The 18,938-nt window shown below is 47.8% G+C and overlaps 1 protein-coding gene across 13 annotated transcripts in view; it reads right to left on the bottom strand.

The window, feature by feature from the left end:
* The window catches only part of ZNF185 (zinc finger protein 185 with LIM domain), a 396,414-nt gene that overhangs the window by 261,663 nt on the left and 115,813 nt on the right, over positions 1-18,938 (bottom strand). For 11 of the 13 annotated variants that reach the window (XM_075572684.1, XM_075572683.1, XM_075572693.1 and 8 more), the window contains 3 exons: positions 8,607-8,678; positions 4,968-5,036; positions 4,065-4,145 (listed from right to left, as the gene is read on the bottom strand). The exons of the other annotated variants lie outside the window; for them this stretch is intronic. In XM_075572684.1, the coding sequence (XP_075428799.1) occupies positions 4,065-4,145; positions 4,968-5,036; positions 8,607-8,678 (222 nt within the window). The remainder of the gene's footprint in view (positions 1-4,064; positions 4,146-4,967; positions 5,037-8,606; positions 8,679-18,938) is intronic. 13 annotated transcript variants of the gene reach the window in all.

Raw genomic sequence — 18,938 nt, 5'->3', positions numbered from 1 at the left:
TTCACTCTCCCAGACACACTCTCACTCACTCTCCCAGACACACTCTCACTCACTCTCCCAGATACACTCTCGGATACACTCTCTCTCACTCTCTCAGACACACACTCACTCTCTCAGACACACTATCTCAGACACACTCTTACAGACACACTCTCTCTAAGACACACTCTCTCTTAGACACACTCTCTCAGACACACTATCTCTTTCACTCCCTCAGACACACTCTCACTCACTCTCTCTGACATACACTCTCTCACTCACTCTCTCAGACACACTCTCACTCACTCTCCCAGACACACTCTCACTCACTCTCCCAGATACACTCTCTCTCAGACACACACTCTCTCAGACACACACTCTCTCAGACACACACTCTCTCAGACACACTCTCTCTCTTACTCTCTCACTCTCTTACTCTCTCACTTACTCTCTCACTCACTCTCTCAGACATATGCTCTCAGACACACACTCTCTCAGACACATGCTCTCTCTGACACACACTCTCTCTGACACACTCACTCACTCTCACTCACTCTCTCAGACACACTCTCTCTCACTCTCTCAGACACACTCTCTCTCGCAGACACACTCTCTCTCACTCACACACACTCTCACTCTCTCAGACACACACTCTCTCAGACAAACACTCTCTCAGACACACACTCACTCTCTCAGACACACTCTCACTCACTCTCACTCACTCTCTCAGACACTCTCTCTCACTCTCTCAGACACTCTCTCTCTCGCAGACACACGCTCTCTCACTCACACACTCTCTCACTCTCTGAGACACACATTCTCTCAGACACACTCTCTCTCAGACACACTGTCTCTCTCACTCTCTCAGACACACACTCTCTCAGGCACACTCTCTCTCTCTCAGACACACTCTCTCACTCTCAGACACTCTCTCACTCTCAGACACACTCTCTCAGACACACTGTCTCTCACTCACTCTCTCAGACACACTCTCACTCACTCTCTCAGACACACACTCACTCTCTCAGACACACTCTCTCTCTCACTCAGACACACTCTCTCTCCCTCTCTCACTCCCTCTCTCTCTCACTCACTCTCTCAGGCACACTCTCTCAGACACACTCTCTCTCAGACACACTCTCTCTCAGACACACTCACTCTCAGACACACTCTCATACACACTCTCAGACACACTCTTACTCACTCTCTCAGACAAACTCTCTCACTCTCTCAGACACACTCTCTCTGTCACTCTCGCACTCACTCTCTCAGACACACTCTCTCTCAGACACACTCTCTCTCAGACACATTCTCTCTCAGACACATTCTCTCTCAAACACACTCTCTCTCAGACACACTCTCTCTCAGACACACTCTCTCAGACACACTCTCTCTCAGACACACTCTCTCTCAGACACACTCTCAGACACACTCTCTCTGACACACTCTCACTCTCTCAGACACACTCTCACTCACTCTCTCAGACAAACTCTCTCTCGGACACACACTCTCTCAGACACACACTCTCTCAGACACACACTCTCTCAGACACACACTCTCTCAGACACACTCTCTCACTCACTCTCTGAGACACAATCTCACTCTCAGACACATTCTCTCTCTCACTCTGACACACACTCTCTCAGACACACTCTCTCTCACTCTCTCAGACACACATTCTCTCAGACACACTATCTCTCAGACACACTCTCTTGCTCACTCTCTCAGACACAATCTCACTCACTCTCAGACACATTCTCTCTCTCACTCTCAGACACACATTCTCTCCGACACACTCTCTCTCAGACACACTCTCTCTCTCTCACTCTCTCAGACACACACTCTCTCAGGCACACTCTCTCACTCTCAGACACACTCACTCTCTCAGACACACTCTCTCTCAGACACACTCTCTCTCTCACTCTCTCAGACACACATTCTCTCATACACACTCTCAGACACACACTCTCTCAGACACACTCTCAGACACACACTCTCTCAGACACACTCTCACTCACTCGCTCAGACACACTCTCTCACTCTCTCAGACACACACTCTCTCAGACACACTATCTCTCACTCACTCTCTGACACACTCTCACTCACTTTCAGACACACTCTCTCTCAGACACACTCTCTCTCAGACACACTCTCTCTCAGACACACTCTCTCTCAGACACACTCTCTCTCAGACACACTCTCTCAGACACACTCTCTCAGACACACTCTCTCAGACACACTGTCTCTCTCACTCTCTCAGACACACTCTCAGACACACTCTCTCTTAGACACACTCTCTCTCAGACACACTCTCTCTCAGACACACTCTCTCTCAGACACACTCTCTCAGACACACTCTCTCAGACACACTCTCTCAGACACACTCTCTCTCACGCTCAGACACACTCTCACTCACTCGCTCAGACACACCCTCTCTCACTCTCTCAGACACACTCTCTCTCACTCTCTCAGACACACTATCTCTCTCAGACACACTCTCTATCTCTCTCAGACACACTCTTACCCAGACTCTCACACACCCTGACACACACTCTCCCAGACTCTCAACGATACACACACACAGTCACTGATATATACACACACACACACACACACACACACACACACACACACACACACACACACACACACACACACACACACACACACACACACACACACACACACACACACACACACACACAGTCACTGATACACACACACACACACACACACACACACAAACAGTCACTGATACACACACACACACACACACACACACACACACACACAGTCACTGATACACACACACAGTCACTGATACACACACACACACACACAGTCACTGATACACACAAACAGTCGCTGATATACACACACAAACAGTCGCTGATATACACACACACACAGTCACTGATACACACACACACACACACACACAGTCACTGATACACACACACACACACACACACACACACACACACACACACACACACACACACACACAATGTCCCTGATACACACACACAGTCCCTGATACAAACACACACAGTCACTGATACAAACACACACAGTCACTGATACACACACACACAGTCACTGATACACACACACACACACACACACACACTGATACACACACACACTGATACACACACACAGTGGAGAGTAGTGGAGAGCAGAGGCAGTGACGGATTTGAGTGACTGGGAGGGGGGGGGAAGCGGGAAAGGGAGGAAAGGCAGGAGATCTGTGCAGGCGGCTCCCCGCCTCCCCCTGCACACAGTCACTGATACACACACACAGTCACAGACACACACACACAGTCACTGTTACACACACACACACACACACACACACACACTGATACGCACACACACACAGATACACACACACTGTGGAAAGCAGAGGCAGCGACGGATGTGAGTGACTGTTGGGGGGGGGGGGCAGGAAAGGTAGGAGATCAGTGCAGGCGGCTCTATGCCTCCCCCTGCACCCACCGCCAGGACAGGCAAATGTACAACTCCCCCCCAGCACCCCCGCTACCTTCTCCTATCACCCGGGACAGAAGGGGACGGGACAACGCGCAGCCACCCGCAGACAGAGGAGCCAGAAGCGGGAAGGCAGACACATACACTCACCGTGTGCTCTGCACAAAGCGGAAGCTCCACCCCCGGCTTCCTCTGACCTGCAGCCAATCTCCTGCGGCCCGGGTAGGCATTAAAACGAACGACTTGCATTACTTTTGTTGACGATTTTTTACATTGGTCTTCACCGTCATCTTAAAAGTGGCGTAAGAATTTAGCTCTGAATACTAGTGCACCATGCGCCAAATTCTAAAATGGTAGAACTACTGTACACTTCAAAAATATGTTGCGTTTCAGACCGAGAAAAATGCTAATTTTTTTTATACAACTGCATTGGCGCACACGTACGCCTGGATACAGAACCCAATGTCTCATACATTCTTTGTTATTCACGCATACTGTACGCACTTGATTGAGCAAACAATGCCTCTGCATGTTTGTAGTCTGTGAATTTATATACCATTTTTATTTTTTATACTAAAAAGGAACAATTCACATACTTGTTGTCAGTGGATAACGGTTGTGATGATGCAGATATTTCAGATGCTATATGAGTTTCATTAACTTTATAAGTGGAAGCCCTGAGGAAAAAAAACACAAGTTGCTTACCAATGTCAGGAACACCAACCACCAACCACAAACCACCCTGTCTTATGTGTTTGATAAATGTTGTCTTAATCCAACTGTTTATATGATTGTAACAGGGGAGTAATCCCTGTTCAAGTAATGTGCCTTTAATCTAGCAGTGTGGTGGTTAACTGCTGGTAGTCAATTAATAAACACCACCTGCCTGATCTAGATTGCTTACAAAAGCCTGTCTGTTGAGACAGGAAGGGACTCCTTAGCTCTGAATGAGAGCTGACCTTTGGAGAGACAGAGGAGTGTTCTTGAGTCTCCCAGGAGAGACTGACTGATAAGACTTTCATTATTAAGAGACTGCTTATGTCTGCTTATGTCATGCTATATGTTTTGGGGCTGCGAGACATGCTTTACTAAGGGAGATGTGAATTAATTGCATAGGATTTCACTAGAAATACTCCCAAGTGAATAGAAGCTTTGTTCCCCCCCCCTGTGTTTGGATGATTTCCTGATGAAAAGGAAAAGGCCCAATAAAGCCTATTATAATTTCACCTTATAAAAGCCTCCAATTGTGTACATCTGTGAACGTCCGTCTACAATGATGAAATATGATTTACTTTATGTACAGTAAGATATGGCCTGTGTGGGAGACTGCATAAAGGAATTAACCTACAGCTGTTTTCAGGTTATATTACTCGCCATCGGAGCAAATATATTTATTTTATGAGAAAATAAACACTTTAGGATCGAGATGTTTTGAATTAAAACAGAAAAGAAACATTACATTCATTCTCAATTTAAAAAAAAAAAGAAGTATTGCTTACGTGTTACTTGATGAAAATGGAGTAGAGGAAGATTTATTTATCTCTTCAGCCTTATAAATGGTTGAATCCCTATGAAATTAAGGATCATAGTTTAAAATCAACATTAAGATTTGTTAGCAAAAATATGACCTGTAAGAGACAGCTTGTAAATCTGTGTGCAGACTTAGGCCTCGGACATGGTGCAGGGAGCGGCGCTGACCCGTGCTGAGGCGCGCACATGCTTACCAGTGAGCCCCTGCAGCCGCAATGAGAGCGGCTTTAGCAGGGGCTCGCGCACGCTTCCGCACGCTTGCGGAAGCGTGTGTCATACCAAATCTTTTGTTTCGTCGCTCACCGGAGAGCAGGGCCGGTCACGTGAGCGGTTTGCCCAATGAGGGCGAACCAGCTCCGTGACGTCACTGGCCCGCCCCCCAGACACGCCCACGGACGGCGCGCGCTCTAAGGCCAGGGAAAGCACCGCTTTCCCTCAGCCTCAGCACGCCTCCGCATGGCTTCAGTGTCTATGGACTAAGCCTTAGGCTGCGGCCCCACGGCCACTGAGCTTGCTCATGCTTGAAAAGCGGTGACGTCACCAGCTCTCCAAGCATGAGCGATCAGTGTTCTGCAAATTTTTTTTTTTATTATTATTACGGGCGGGGTGTCTCATTGACTGTATAGGGGCTGTCTCTGTACCTGTGTGTGTGTGTGTGTCTCTCTATATCTCTGTGTGTCTCTCATTGTGTGTGTCTATCTCTCTGTGTCTCTTTGTGTGTGTGTGTCTCTCTCTTTCTGTGAGTCTGTGTGTGTCTCTCTGTGTCTGTCTCCATTTTCCCTCCCCCCCATTGCTCTCTCTACCATTGCTCTCTCTCTCCCCCCCATTGCTCTCTCTCCCCCCTTGCTCTCTCTCTCCCCACCATTTCTCTCTCTCTTCCCCATCGCGCTCTCTCCCTCCTTCGCTTGCGCGCTCCGTCACCCATTGCCCTCTCTCCCCCCATTACTCTCTCTCTCCCCCAATTGCTCTCTCTCTCCCCCCCATTGCTCTCTCTCTCCCCCCCATTGCTCTCTCTCTCTCCCTCCCATTGCTCTCTCTCTCCTCCCCCCCATTGCTCTCTCTCCCCCCCATTGCTCTCTCTCTCCCCCCCATTGCTCTCTCTCTCCTCCCCCCCATTGCTCTCTCTCCCCCTATTGCTCTCTCTCCCCCCATTGCTCTCTCTCCCCCACATTGCTCTCTCTCCCCCCATTGCTCTCTCTCCCCCCCATTGCTCTCTCTTTCTCCTCTCCCGCCCTCCTCGCTCACTCAGTTTGCCCCCTCACTCGGTTTGCCCCCCCTCTGTCCGTTTGCCCCCCTCTCAGTCCGTTTGCTCCCACTCTCATTCCGTTTGCCCCCCCACTCTCATTCCGTTTCCCCCCTCTCTCAGTCTGTTTGCCCCTCTCTCAGTCCGTTTCCCCCCCTCTCTCAGTCCATTTCCCCCCTCTCTCAGTCCGTTTCCCCCCCTCTCTCAGTCCATTTCCCCCCCTCTCTCAGTCCGTTTCCCCCCTCTCTCAGTCCATTTCCCCCCCTCTCTCAGTCCGTTTGCCCCCTCTCTCAGTCCGTTTGCCCCCCCTCACTCCATTTGCCCCCCCTCTCAGTCCGTTTCCCCCCCCTTTCTCATTTCGTTTCCCCCCTCTCTAAGTCCATTTTCCCCCTTTTCTCAGTCTGTTTTCCCCCTCTCTTAGTCCGTTTGCCCCTCTCTCTCAGTCCGTTTGCCTCCCTATCTCAATCCGTTTTCCCCCCCTCTCTCAGTCCATTTCCCCCCCCTCTCTCAGTCCGTTTGGCCCCCCCTCTCAGTCCGTTTGCCCTCCCCCCTTCCACTTCTCTCTGCTAAATTAAGTGTTTGTGTTTTGTGTGTGACAGGGCATTAGAGCACGCCCTCTCTCTTTTCTCCATTTGTCAGAGCAAGGTCATGTGACCCTGCTCACTGCCCGAAAGTATATCTCCTTGTCTCCCCAAGCACAACGCATGGGAGAGCGCATGCGCACAGCGGGAGAGTGGACGTTGCAATGCACATTGCATAAGGTAACCGCGCTAAGCGCAAAGCGCGGACTTCTCCAGCGGGGACTCAGCCTTAGGCCTTGGATATAGTGAAGACGCGTGCATGACGTTGTACATGGCACACACCTGTCGCCTGAGCAATCTGTGGACTCGGATGGGAAAGCGTGGCCTTGATGTCACGAGGCTGGTTCAACCTCATTGGCTGAACCGCTCACGTGTCGCTCAAAATTCTGCCGAGCAGTCACTCTTCCTCAGTCGCGTGCACTAAGGCTGGCCAGATAGAGCAGCTGTATTTTGTTCGCCCCACCTCCGTCGCTCGCACTATTTATGCGGCCTAACAAGAGGCGTCTTACAGGGTGTACAGCGCATTCTCACAGCAACGCTGATTTTGAGCATTCATTGCAACTGAGATAAGGGAAGTGCAACTTTTATTTTCTTGCTGGGAACGGGCCTGATGAAAGGGGATTTCCCTAAAACGTTGCCCCCCCTTACACCTCTCTTGTTGTATTTATCTATTTACTTGTTTATTTCGTTGGTTTATTTTCTGTTTTTTGAGTGTAGTTTGCCTGTTTTAGTTTTCGCATTAGCTGGGTACCAATAGTAGTAGATTAGTTCCCCTCGCCTTTTCTTTGTTTGTTACTGTAGTGTGCTTTGTATATATTAGCTTAATCCTCCATAGTCTCTCTTGTACATACAGTATGCTTTCTGTGTGCCAGTCATTTCTTTGCATAGCCTATTTGTACTAATGGCTATTGTTGTATATAACAGTTAACAGTGTATCACTTTCATATTGCATTTTGCATTTTTCAAAACTCTATTGCTATTACTGTAGCTTTCTTTGTATACCTTTTTTGATTGTAGGGACAGCACTATTGTTGTTTGAATTGTTATTCTTGATGGGTTGTAAAGCAGCAGTCCAAGCTGCCATTTAAAACAAATGTTTTTGCTTTCCCCCTGTAATATGCGCATTAATACAATCCACACAATGATAAGTAATTAGCTAAATTGCCAATCAATTATTTCTCCTTTGATCGATGGGCGAAGATTCGGCTCGGGGGTTCACTAAATGGCTGTCAATTCAGCAGAATAGGACCAAAGATGCAAAGTTCTGTGGGCAGACCAGGCAGTCACTAGATACAACTGGTGCACTGCTAGAGAGAGGGCAGGGCTCAAAAAGGGGTGTGCCAGAGCCTGTTTCAGAAGACGGAGGGGGTGTGACTTTGTAAATGGTTGCTATAGAACCAAAAAATGCTTGTTACATTATTATACTGTACATAAAAAATTTCATTTAGAGTTGTTTTTTTTTTAAATGCTACTAGTATTTTCTCAGAATACAGAACTTATTTAGTTTAAAAAAAACACACATATAGGATATTGCTTGTCTGCAGTTTTACGGGATTCCCCTGGGTTCCCTTGCCCCTATGTACTAAAACATTATTGAGTTTGTGGTTTACATTATATGGTGGTGCTGTCTGTTACTTTATTTTCTACAGTGTCTTCTAGCGCCAAATTATCTTATGGTCTAAAATCATTTCGTAGATATGGCCCCAGATCTCTTCAATGTTCAGATATCTTTCCTTTCAATGGTACCTAATACATTGATGAAGCTGAGAATGTCATGTAAGTACCTTTCAAACTTGGTTTCTGGGGTTGGTGAGCATATGAATCTTTTAGCGCCAAGCGATTTCAACTGTGGTGACCTGACAAAAAAAATGACATACTGTTTATTAATATATATTGCATCACTGTAAAATGTGATTTTGACCAGCAGTGGCGGATTTACAATTTTGCCGGCCATAGGCCCATACCTTTTCGCCGCCCCTAAATTTTTTGTCTCATCCACTCCGCAATACACAAAATACCGCCCTCTCCTCATACACATAATATCGCCCTCTCCTCATACACATAATACCGCCTTCTCCTCATACACATAATACCGCCCTCTCCCCATTAAACATCCCTCCCTCTCCTCAATACACATAAACCCGCCCTCTCCTCAATACACATAATACCGCCCTCTCCTCAATACACATAATACGGCCCTCTCCTCATACACATAATACCGCCCTCTCCTCATCACATAATACCGCCCTCTCCTCATACACATACTGCTGCGGCCAAGTTTATTCGAGCATTTGCCCGTTCTTGGCCGCAGCAGTAGCCTGGCGCGCGCCCGAGAGTGACGGGCGCGCGCCGAAGCAGCGGAAGAGCACCCTCCGATCGGGGCGCTCTCCCTACCGCTGCCGGGTCCGCCGGGTCCCCCGGAACCCCCTGCCACTGTCCCGCGATCGCGGGACACCAGGGCTCCCTCGGGGAGCCCCTGGACGCGCGTGCAGGGGGCGCACGCTCCCGAAGACGCGTGACCGCGCGTCTATGACGCGCGGCACGCCGAGGGGCGGCCACTAGCAAGCCGGGAAATCTCCCGGCTTGCGGATCTGGCCGCAGAGTAATAAAGCGTGTCGGTAGTGTAATACCACCCTCTCCTTATACACATAATACCGCCCTCTCCCAATAAACATCCCTCCCTCTCTTCAATACACATAATACCGCCCTCTCCTCAGTACACATAATACCACCCTCTCCACATACACATAATACCCCCTCTCCTCATACACATAATACTGACCTCTCCTCATACACATAATACCGCCCTCTCCTCAATACACACAATAACGCCCTCTCCTCATACACATAATACGGCCCTCTCCTCATACACATAATACGGCCCTCTCCTCATATACATAATACGGCCCTCTCCTCATACACATAATACCGCCCTCTCCTCATACACATAATACCGCCCTCTCCTCATACACATAATACCGCCCTCTCCTCATACACATAATACCGCCCTCTCCTCATACACATAATACCGCCCTCTCCTCATACACATAATACCGCCCACTCCTCATACACATAATACCGCCCTCCCTCATACACATAATACCACCCTTTCCCCAATAAACATACCAACCTCTCCTCAATACACATAATACCACCCTCTCCTCAATACACATAATACTGCCCTCTCCTCATACACATAATACCCCCTCTCCTCATACACATAATACCCCCTCTCCTCATACACATATAACCCATCTATCCCCCCCAATCGCAGATCAGGCCCCCTAAGGTGTTCTGGGGTCTGGCTATATGTCTCTGTGTGGTGCATACCTACTGGCAACAGGAAGACCTGAGTCTCCCGCGATGACATGGGGGACAACAGGAACAGGTTACTGGGGTTAATGACTTCGTTCTCATTCAATGGTGCAGTCCCTCCATCTGTAGTAAGTCCCAGGGATGCGGGGTGGAATCCCTACTACAGCAATCTCTCTTCCAGGGATGAGAGATTCCATTCTCACACAAGGTTCTCTTTAAAACCAGCAGACTCTTTATTCTCTTGGGCAGCAGCAGCCGACAGGTACAGTTGATGCACAGTCCACTAACGGTTCTCCCTTGTTATGGTCCCTGTCGCCACTCTGGACCAAAGGGCATCCAGAGTGGGGCTAGCTCTTCCCTCCCCCCCTAAGCAGGGTGAGAGGTATTTGGTACACCTATAACTCACTAGCTATATCAGCTCTACTCATGAGCTGATAACTCCTCTCCTCCCTAACACTAACTCAGACTACTGTCAGACTGACAGAACACACACTTCTCACTAAATAGGAAATGCACTGCTCTTTATGATCTCAGCAGGCACCGCCCCTGTGTCTCTTGATTGGACACAGGGTCAGATGACCTACCTCCACCATTCAGGGCAAGTGCTTGAAGTGGGGGAAACCAATGATAACTCCTGGCAACCTGCCCTTATCAGGAATTATACCAGGAGGAGGATAGAACCAGGGCTACACACATAATACCCCCCTCTCCTCATACACATAATACCGCCCTCTCCTCATACACATAATACCGCCCTCTCCTCAGTACACATAATACCGCCCTCTCCTCATGCACATAATACCACGCTCTCCTCATACACATAATACCGACCTCTCCTCATACACATAATACCCCCTCTCCCCATACACATAATACCCCCCTCTCCTCTTACACATAATACTGCCCTCTCCTCAAACACATAATACCACACTGTCCTCATACACATAATAACCCCTCTCCCCAATACACATAATACCGCTCTCTCCTCAATACACATAATACCCCCTCTCCCCAATACACATAATACTGCCCTCTCCTCAAACACATAATACCACACTGTCCTCATACACATAATAACCCCTCTCCCCAATACACATAATACCGCCCTCTCCTCAGTACACATAATACAGCCCTCTCCTCATACACATACAGTAATACCGCCCTCCCCTCATACACATAATACTCCCCTCTCCTCAGACACATAATACCGCCCTCTCCTCAATACACATATACCCCCCTCTCCTCATACATAATACTCCCCTCTCCTCATCAACATAATACTGCCCTCTCCTCAATATACATAATAACCCCCTCTCCTCATACACATAATATCGCCCTCTCCTCATTCACATAATACCGCCCTCTCCTCAATACACATAATACTATCCTCTCCTCAATACACATAATACCCCCTCTCCTCAATACATGTAATACTGCCCTCTCCTAAATATACATAATACCGCCATCTCCTCATGCACATAATACCACACTCTGCTCATACACATAATACCCCCTCTCCTCAATACAAATAATACCGCCTTCTCCTCAAACACATAATAACCCCCTCTCCTCATACACATAATACCGCCCTCTCCTCATACACATAATACCTCCCTCTCCTCATACAGTACACATAATACTGCCCTCTCCTCATACACATAATACCGCCCTCTCCTCATACACATAAAACCCCCCTCTCCTCATACACATAATACCCCCCTCTCCTCCTACACATAATACTGCCCTCTCCTCAAACACATAATACCACACTGTCCTCATACACATAATACCCCCTCTCCCCAATACACATAATATCGCTCTCTCCTCAATACACATAATACCCCCTCTCCCAAATACACATAATACTGCCCTCTCCTCAATATAAATAATACCGCCCCCTCCTCAGTACACATAATACAGCCCTCTCCTCATACACATACAGTAATACCGCCCTCCCCTCATACACATAATACTCCCCTCTCCTCAGACACATAATACCGCCCTCTCCTCAATACACATATACCCCCCTCTCCTCATACATAATACTCCCCTCTCCTCATCAACATAATACTGCCCTCTCCTCAATATACATAATAACCCCCTCTCCTCATACACATAATATCGCCCTCTCCTCATTCACATAATACCGCCCTCTCCTCATGCATATAATACCGCCCTCTCCTCAATACACATAATACTGCCCTCTCCTCAATACACATAATACCCCCTCTCCCCAATACACATAATACCGCCCTCTCCTCATACACATAATACCCCCTCTCCCCAATACACATAATACTGCTCTCTCCTCAATACACATAATACCGCCCTCTCCTCATACACATAATACCGCCCTCTCCTCATACACATAACACCGCCCCCCACTCATACACATAATACTCCCCTCTCCTTAAACACATAATACCGCCCTCTCCTCAATACACATAATAACTCCCTCTCTTCACTACACATAATAACTCCCTCTCCTCAAGACACATAATATCGCCCTCTCCTCAATGCACATAATACCGCCCTCTCCTCATGCATATAATACCGCCCCTCCTCAATACACATAATAACCCCTCTTCTCAATACACATAATACCCCCTCTCCTCAATACACATAATACCCCCTCTCCTAAATACATATAATACTGCCTCTCCTAAATATACATAATACCACCCTCTCCCCAATATCCATAATACCCCCCTCTCCTTAATACAAATAATACCGCCCTCTCCTCAGTACACATAATACCGCCTTCTCCTCATACACATAATACCGCCCTCCCCTCATACACCTAATACTCCCCTCTTCTCATACACATAATACCGCCCTAACCTCAATACACATAATACCCCCCTCTCCTCATACATAATACCCCCCTCTCCTCATATACACAATACCGCCCTCTCCTCAATACACATAATAACCCCTCTCCTCATACATATAATATCGCCCTCTCCTCATACACATAATACGCCCTCTCCTCAATATACATAATACCGCCCTCTCCTCATGCATATAATACCGCCCCTCCTCAATACACATAATAACCCCTTTCCTCAATACACATAATACCCCCTCTCCTCAATACACATAATACCCCCTCTCCTAAATACATATAATACTGCCCTCTCCTAAATATACATAATACCACCCTCTCCCCAATATCCATAATACCCCCCTCTCCTTAATACACATAATACCCCCTCTTCTTAATAAACATAATACCCCCTCTCCTCAATACACATAATACCGCCCTCTCCTGAATACACATAATACCCCCTCTCCTCAGTACACATACAGTTACTGTATACCCCCTCTACTTAATACACATACTGTAATACCCCTCTCCTCAATATACACAAATACCCCTCTCCTCAATACACATTATACCGCCCTCTCCTCAATACACATGTTGCCATGTCTGGTTTTGGCTACCAGTCACCCTCCCTGACATGTAAGCCCTGGTAACAGTGTGGGCAGTGTCAGGACCAATCCAGGGATTTCCCCCACAGTAAGCATCTTCCTTGAGTGACAGGGGAGGAGGCGGACTAAGGCCTGTGTTCTGCCCAATCCTGGGCTCAGAACTTGGACGTTCCCCCCGGTACTTAAGGGGCTGCACACCTAAATTTAGTTAGTGTATCTCTCCCCCTTGAGAGAGACAGGACTCAGAGGTGTTCCGAGCATTGGCACCTGCTGTCCCCTCCCCTTGGGGGAGTGGGGTGAGTACCTCTACCTCTGACTCTATTAGGTTGTCAGGGAAGAGCTGGGACTGCCCTAGGTGTTCAAGGCCAGGTGTGGATGTCCAGGGACCATCCTTAGGCTGGAGGCCAGTTGTACTGTGGAGACAGAGACTTGTGCTGTGTATGCAGATAAAGGAATAAAGTGTTCCAGTTGTTCAAATATACTCCTGCCTGGCGTGCAATCTATCTGGGGGGAGTAGAGTAAGTTCTCCTGCAGGGATTGCCTTCTTCTTACTGTTGCCTGCGGGTATCCAGCACTATGCACACTGCAATGGGCAGATTTCCCAGAGGGTAGGGGAAACACTGTTACACACATAATACCGCCCTCTCCTCAACACACATAATACCGCCCTCTCCTCAACACACATAATACCGCCCTCTCCTCAATACACATAATACCGCCCTCTCCTCATACACATAATACCGCCCTCTCCTCATAAACATAATACCCCCTCTCCCCAATACACATAATACCGCCCTCTCCTCATACACATAATACCCCCTCTCCCCAATACACATAATACCGCTCTCTCCTCAATACACATAATACTGCCCTCTCCTCATACACATAATACCGCCCTCTCCTCATACACATAACACCGCCCCCCACTCATACACATAATACTCCCCTCTCCTTATACACATAATACCGCCCTCTCCTCAATACACATAATAACTCCCTCTCCTCACTACACATAATAACTCCCTCTCCACAATACACATGATATCACCCTCTCCTCAATACACATAATACCGCCCTCTCCTCATGCATATAATACCACCCCTCCTCAATACACATAATAACCCCTCTCCTCAATACACATAATACCCCCCTCTCCTCAATACACATAATACCCCCTCTCCTAAATACATATAATACAGCCTCTCCTAAATATACATAATCCCCACCCTCTCCCCAATATCCATAATACCCCCTCTCCTTAATACACATAATACCCCCTCTCCCCAATACACATAATACCGCCCTCTCCTCAATACAAATAATACCGCCCTCTCCTCAGTACACATAATACCGCCTTCTCCTCATACACATAATACCGCCCTCCCCTCATACACCTAATACTCCCCTCTTCTCATACACATAATACCGCCCTAACCTCAATACACATAATACCCCCCTCTCCTCATACATAATATCCCCCTCTCCTCATATACACAATACCGCCCTCTCCTCAATACACATAATAACCCCTCTCCTCATACATATAATATCGCCCTCTCCTCATACACATAATACGCCCTCTCCTCAATATACATAATACCGCCCTCTCCTCATGCATATAATACCGCCCCTCCTCAATACACATAATAACCCCTTTCCTCAATACACATAATAACCCCTCTCCTCAATACACATAATACCCCCTCTCCTAAATACATATAATACTGCCCTCTCCTAAATATACATAATACCACCCTCTCCCCAATATCCATAATACCCCCTCTCCTTAATACACATAATACCCCCTCTTCTTAATAAACATAATACCCCCCTCTCCTCAATACACATAATACCGCCCTCTCCTGAATACACATAATACCCCCTCTCCTCAGTACACATACAGTTATACCCCCTCTACTTAATACACATACTGTAATACCCCTCTCCTCAATATACACAAATACCCCTCTCCTCAATACACATTATACCGCCCTCTCCTCAATACACATGTTGCCATGTCTGGTTTTGGCTACCAGTCACCCTCCCTGACATGTAAGCCCTGGTAACAGTGTGGGCAGTGTCAGGACCAATCCAGGGATTTCCCCCACAGTAAGCATCTTCCTTGAGTGACAGGGGAGGAGGCGGACTAAGGCCTGTGTTCTGCCCAATCCTGGGCTCAGAACTTGGACCTTCCCCCCGGTACTTAAGGGGCTGCACACCTAAATTTAGTTAGTGTATCTCTCCCCCTTGAGAGAGACAGGACTCAGAGGTGTTCCGAGCATTGGCACCTGCTGTCCCCTCCCCTTGGGGGAGTGGGGTGAGTACCTCTACCTCTGACTCTATTAGGTTGTCAGGGAAGAACTGGGACTGCCCTAGGTGTTCAAGGCCAGGTGTGGATGTCCAGGGACCATCCTTAGGCTGGAGGCCAGTTGTACTGTGGAGACAGAGACTTGTGCTGTGTATGCAGATAAAGGAATAAAGTGTTCCAGTTGTTCAAATATACTCCTGCCTGGCATGCAATCTATCTGGGGGGAGTAGAGTAAGTTCTCCTGCAGGGATTGCCTTCTTCTTACTGTTGCCTGCGGGTATCCAGCACTATGCACACTGCAATGGGCAGATTTCCTAGAGGGTAGGGGAAACACTGTTACACACATAATACCGCCCTCTCCTCAACACACATAATACCGCCCTCTCCTGAACACACATACACTGGCGACACACTTTATTCGAGCTCGGCTAGTCCCACGAATTCGAGTATACCCGGGTGTATTGAGGTTTGTGACTGTTTTCTGCCCGAGTGCATTGAGGTATTTTCCAGGCAGGGATTGAAGCATTTTATTCCCGCTGGCTGCAATACTGCACAGTATATATATATATACTGCATTACAATTCATGAATTTATGCCATCTGGTAGACACGCGATGCATTGCAGCCTATTAAATCCTAATCATTATCATTTAACAGATCAGCCGCCCGTCAGCCAGGCATGAACCCAGGCTGGGAAGGCAAACGCAACGGGGCTTGTCAGAGGTGAGGAGCGGCGCATTCCAGGTATCTGCCAGGTACATACTGGGTATTTGCTCGAATAAAGTGTGTCGGTGCAGTAATACCGCCCTCTCCTCAATACACATAATACCGCCCTCTCCTCAATACACATAATACCGCCCTCTCCTCAACACACATAATACCACCCTCTCCTCAATACACATAATACCGCCCTCTCCTCAATAAACATACCTCGCTCTCCTCAATACACATTATACCTCCCTCTCCACAATACACATAATACTGTCCTCTCCACATATACATAATACCCCCCTCTCCTCATACACATAATACCACCCTCTCCTCATATACATAATACCCCCCTCTCCTCATACACATAATACCACCCTCTCCTCATATACATAATACCACCCTCTCCTCATACACATAATACCGCAATCCCCTCATACACATAATACTCCCCTCTCCTCATACACATAATTCCGCCCTAACCTCAATACACATAATACCCCCCTCTCCTGAATACACATAATACCCCCTCTCCCCAATACACATAATACCGCTCTCTCCTCAATACACATAATACCCCCTCTCCCCAATACACATAATACCGCCCTCCCCTCATACACATAATACCGCCCTCCCCTCATACACATAATACTCCCCTCTCCTCATACACATAATTCCGCCCTAACCTCAATACACATAATACCCCCCTCTCCTGAATACACATAATACCCCCTCTCCCCAATACACACAATACCGCCTCTCCTCAATACACATAATAACCCCTCTCCTCATACACATAATACGCCCTCTCCTTAAAACACATAATACCACCCTCTCCTCATGCATATAATACCGCCCTCTCCCCAATATCCATAATACCCCCCTCTCCTTAATACACATAATACCCCCTCTTCTTAATACACAGAATACCCCCCTCTCCTCAATACACATAATACCACCCTCTCCTTAATACACATAATACCGCCTTCTCCTGAATACACATAATACCCCCTCTCCTCAATACACATAATACCCCCCTCTACTTAATACACATACTGTAAAACCCCTCTCCTCAATACACATAAATACCACCCTCTCCTCAATACAGATTATATCGCCCTCTCCTCAATACACATGTTTCCATGTCTGTTTTTGGCTACCAGTCACCCTCCCTGACATGTAAGCCCTGGTAACAGTGTGGGTAGTGTCAGGACCAATCCAGGGATTTCCCCCACAGTAAGCATCTTCCTTGAGTGACAGGGGAGGAGGCGGACTAAGGCCTGTGTTCTGCCCAATCCTGGGCTCAGACCATGGACCTTCCCCCCGGTACTTAAGTGGCTGCACACCTACATTTAGTTAGTGTATCTCTCCCCCTTGAGACAGACAGGACTCAGAGGTGTTCCGAGCATTGGCACCTGCTGTCCCCTCCCCTTGGGGGAGTGGGGTGAGTACCTCTGACTCTATTAGGGAGTCAGGGAAGAGCTGGGACAGCCCTTGGTGCTCAAGGCCAGGTGTGGATGTCCAGGGACCATCCTTAGGCTGGAGGCCAGTTGTACTGTGGAGACAGAGACTTGTGCTGTGTATGCAGAGAAAGGAATATAATGTTCCAGTTGTTCAAATATACTTCTGCCTGGCGTGCAATCTATCTGGGAGGAGTAGAGTAAGTTCTCCTGCAGGGATTGCCTTCATCTTACTGTTGCCTGCAAGGGATGGAGCCGCTGATCACCATGAGATAAAGACCAGTAATCTACCCCAGAAGCCTGTCCTGACGTCCTAACTACCACCGGCGGACGACTCAGCCTCCTGTGAGCCAGCAGGTATCCAGCACTATGCACACTGTAATAGGCATATTTCCCAGAGGGTAGGGGAAACACCGTTACACACATAATACCTCCCTCTCCTCAACACACATAATACCGCCCTCTCCTCAATACATATAATACCGCCCTCTCCTCAACACACGTAATACCATCCTCTACTCAATAGACATAATACCGTCCTCTCCTTAATACACATAATATGCCCCTCTCCTCAAAACACATACCACCCTCTCCTCAATACACTCAATACACTCAATACACTCAATACACTCAATACACTCAATACACTCAATACACTCAATATACTCAATACACTCAATACACGCAATACAAAAAATTGAAACCCCCCCCACTGCAAAAAAAATGTAACAACCCCACAGCACACACAAAATTGAACCGCCCCTCAAAAAACACAAAATTGAACCCCCCACGCAGCACACAAAATTGAACCCCATGCCACAGCACATACAAAATTATCCCCCCAGAGCACACACAAAATGCCCTCCCCCTTGTGCAGCACACACACACCCACAT

The sequence above is a fragment of the Ascaphus truei genome, chromosome 16 (assembly GCF_040206685.1).
Source record: "Ascaphus truei isolate aAscTru1 chromosome 16, aAscTru1.hap1, whole genome shotgun sequence".
Taxonomy (NCBI): domain Eukaryota; kingdom Metazoa; phylum Chordata; class Amphibia; order Anura; family Ascaphidae; genus Ascaphus; species Ascaphus truei.
The sequence above is the reverse complement of the archived record's forward strand: the minus strand, read 5'-3'. Positions and strand labels throughout refer to the sequence as shown.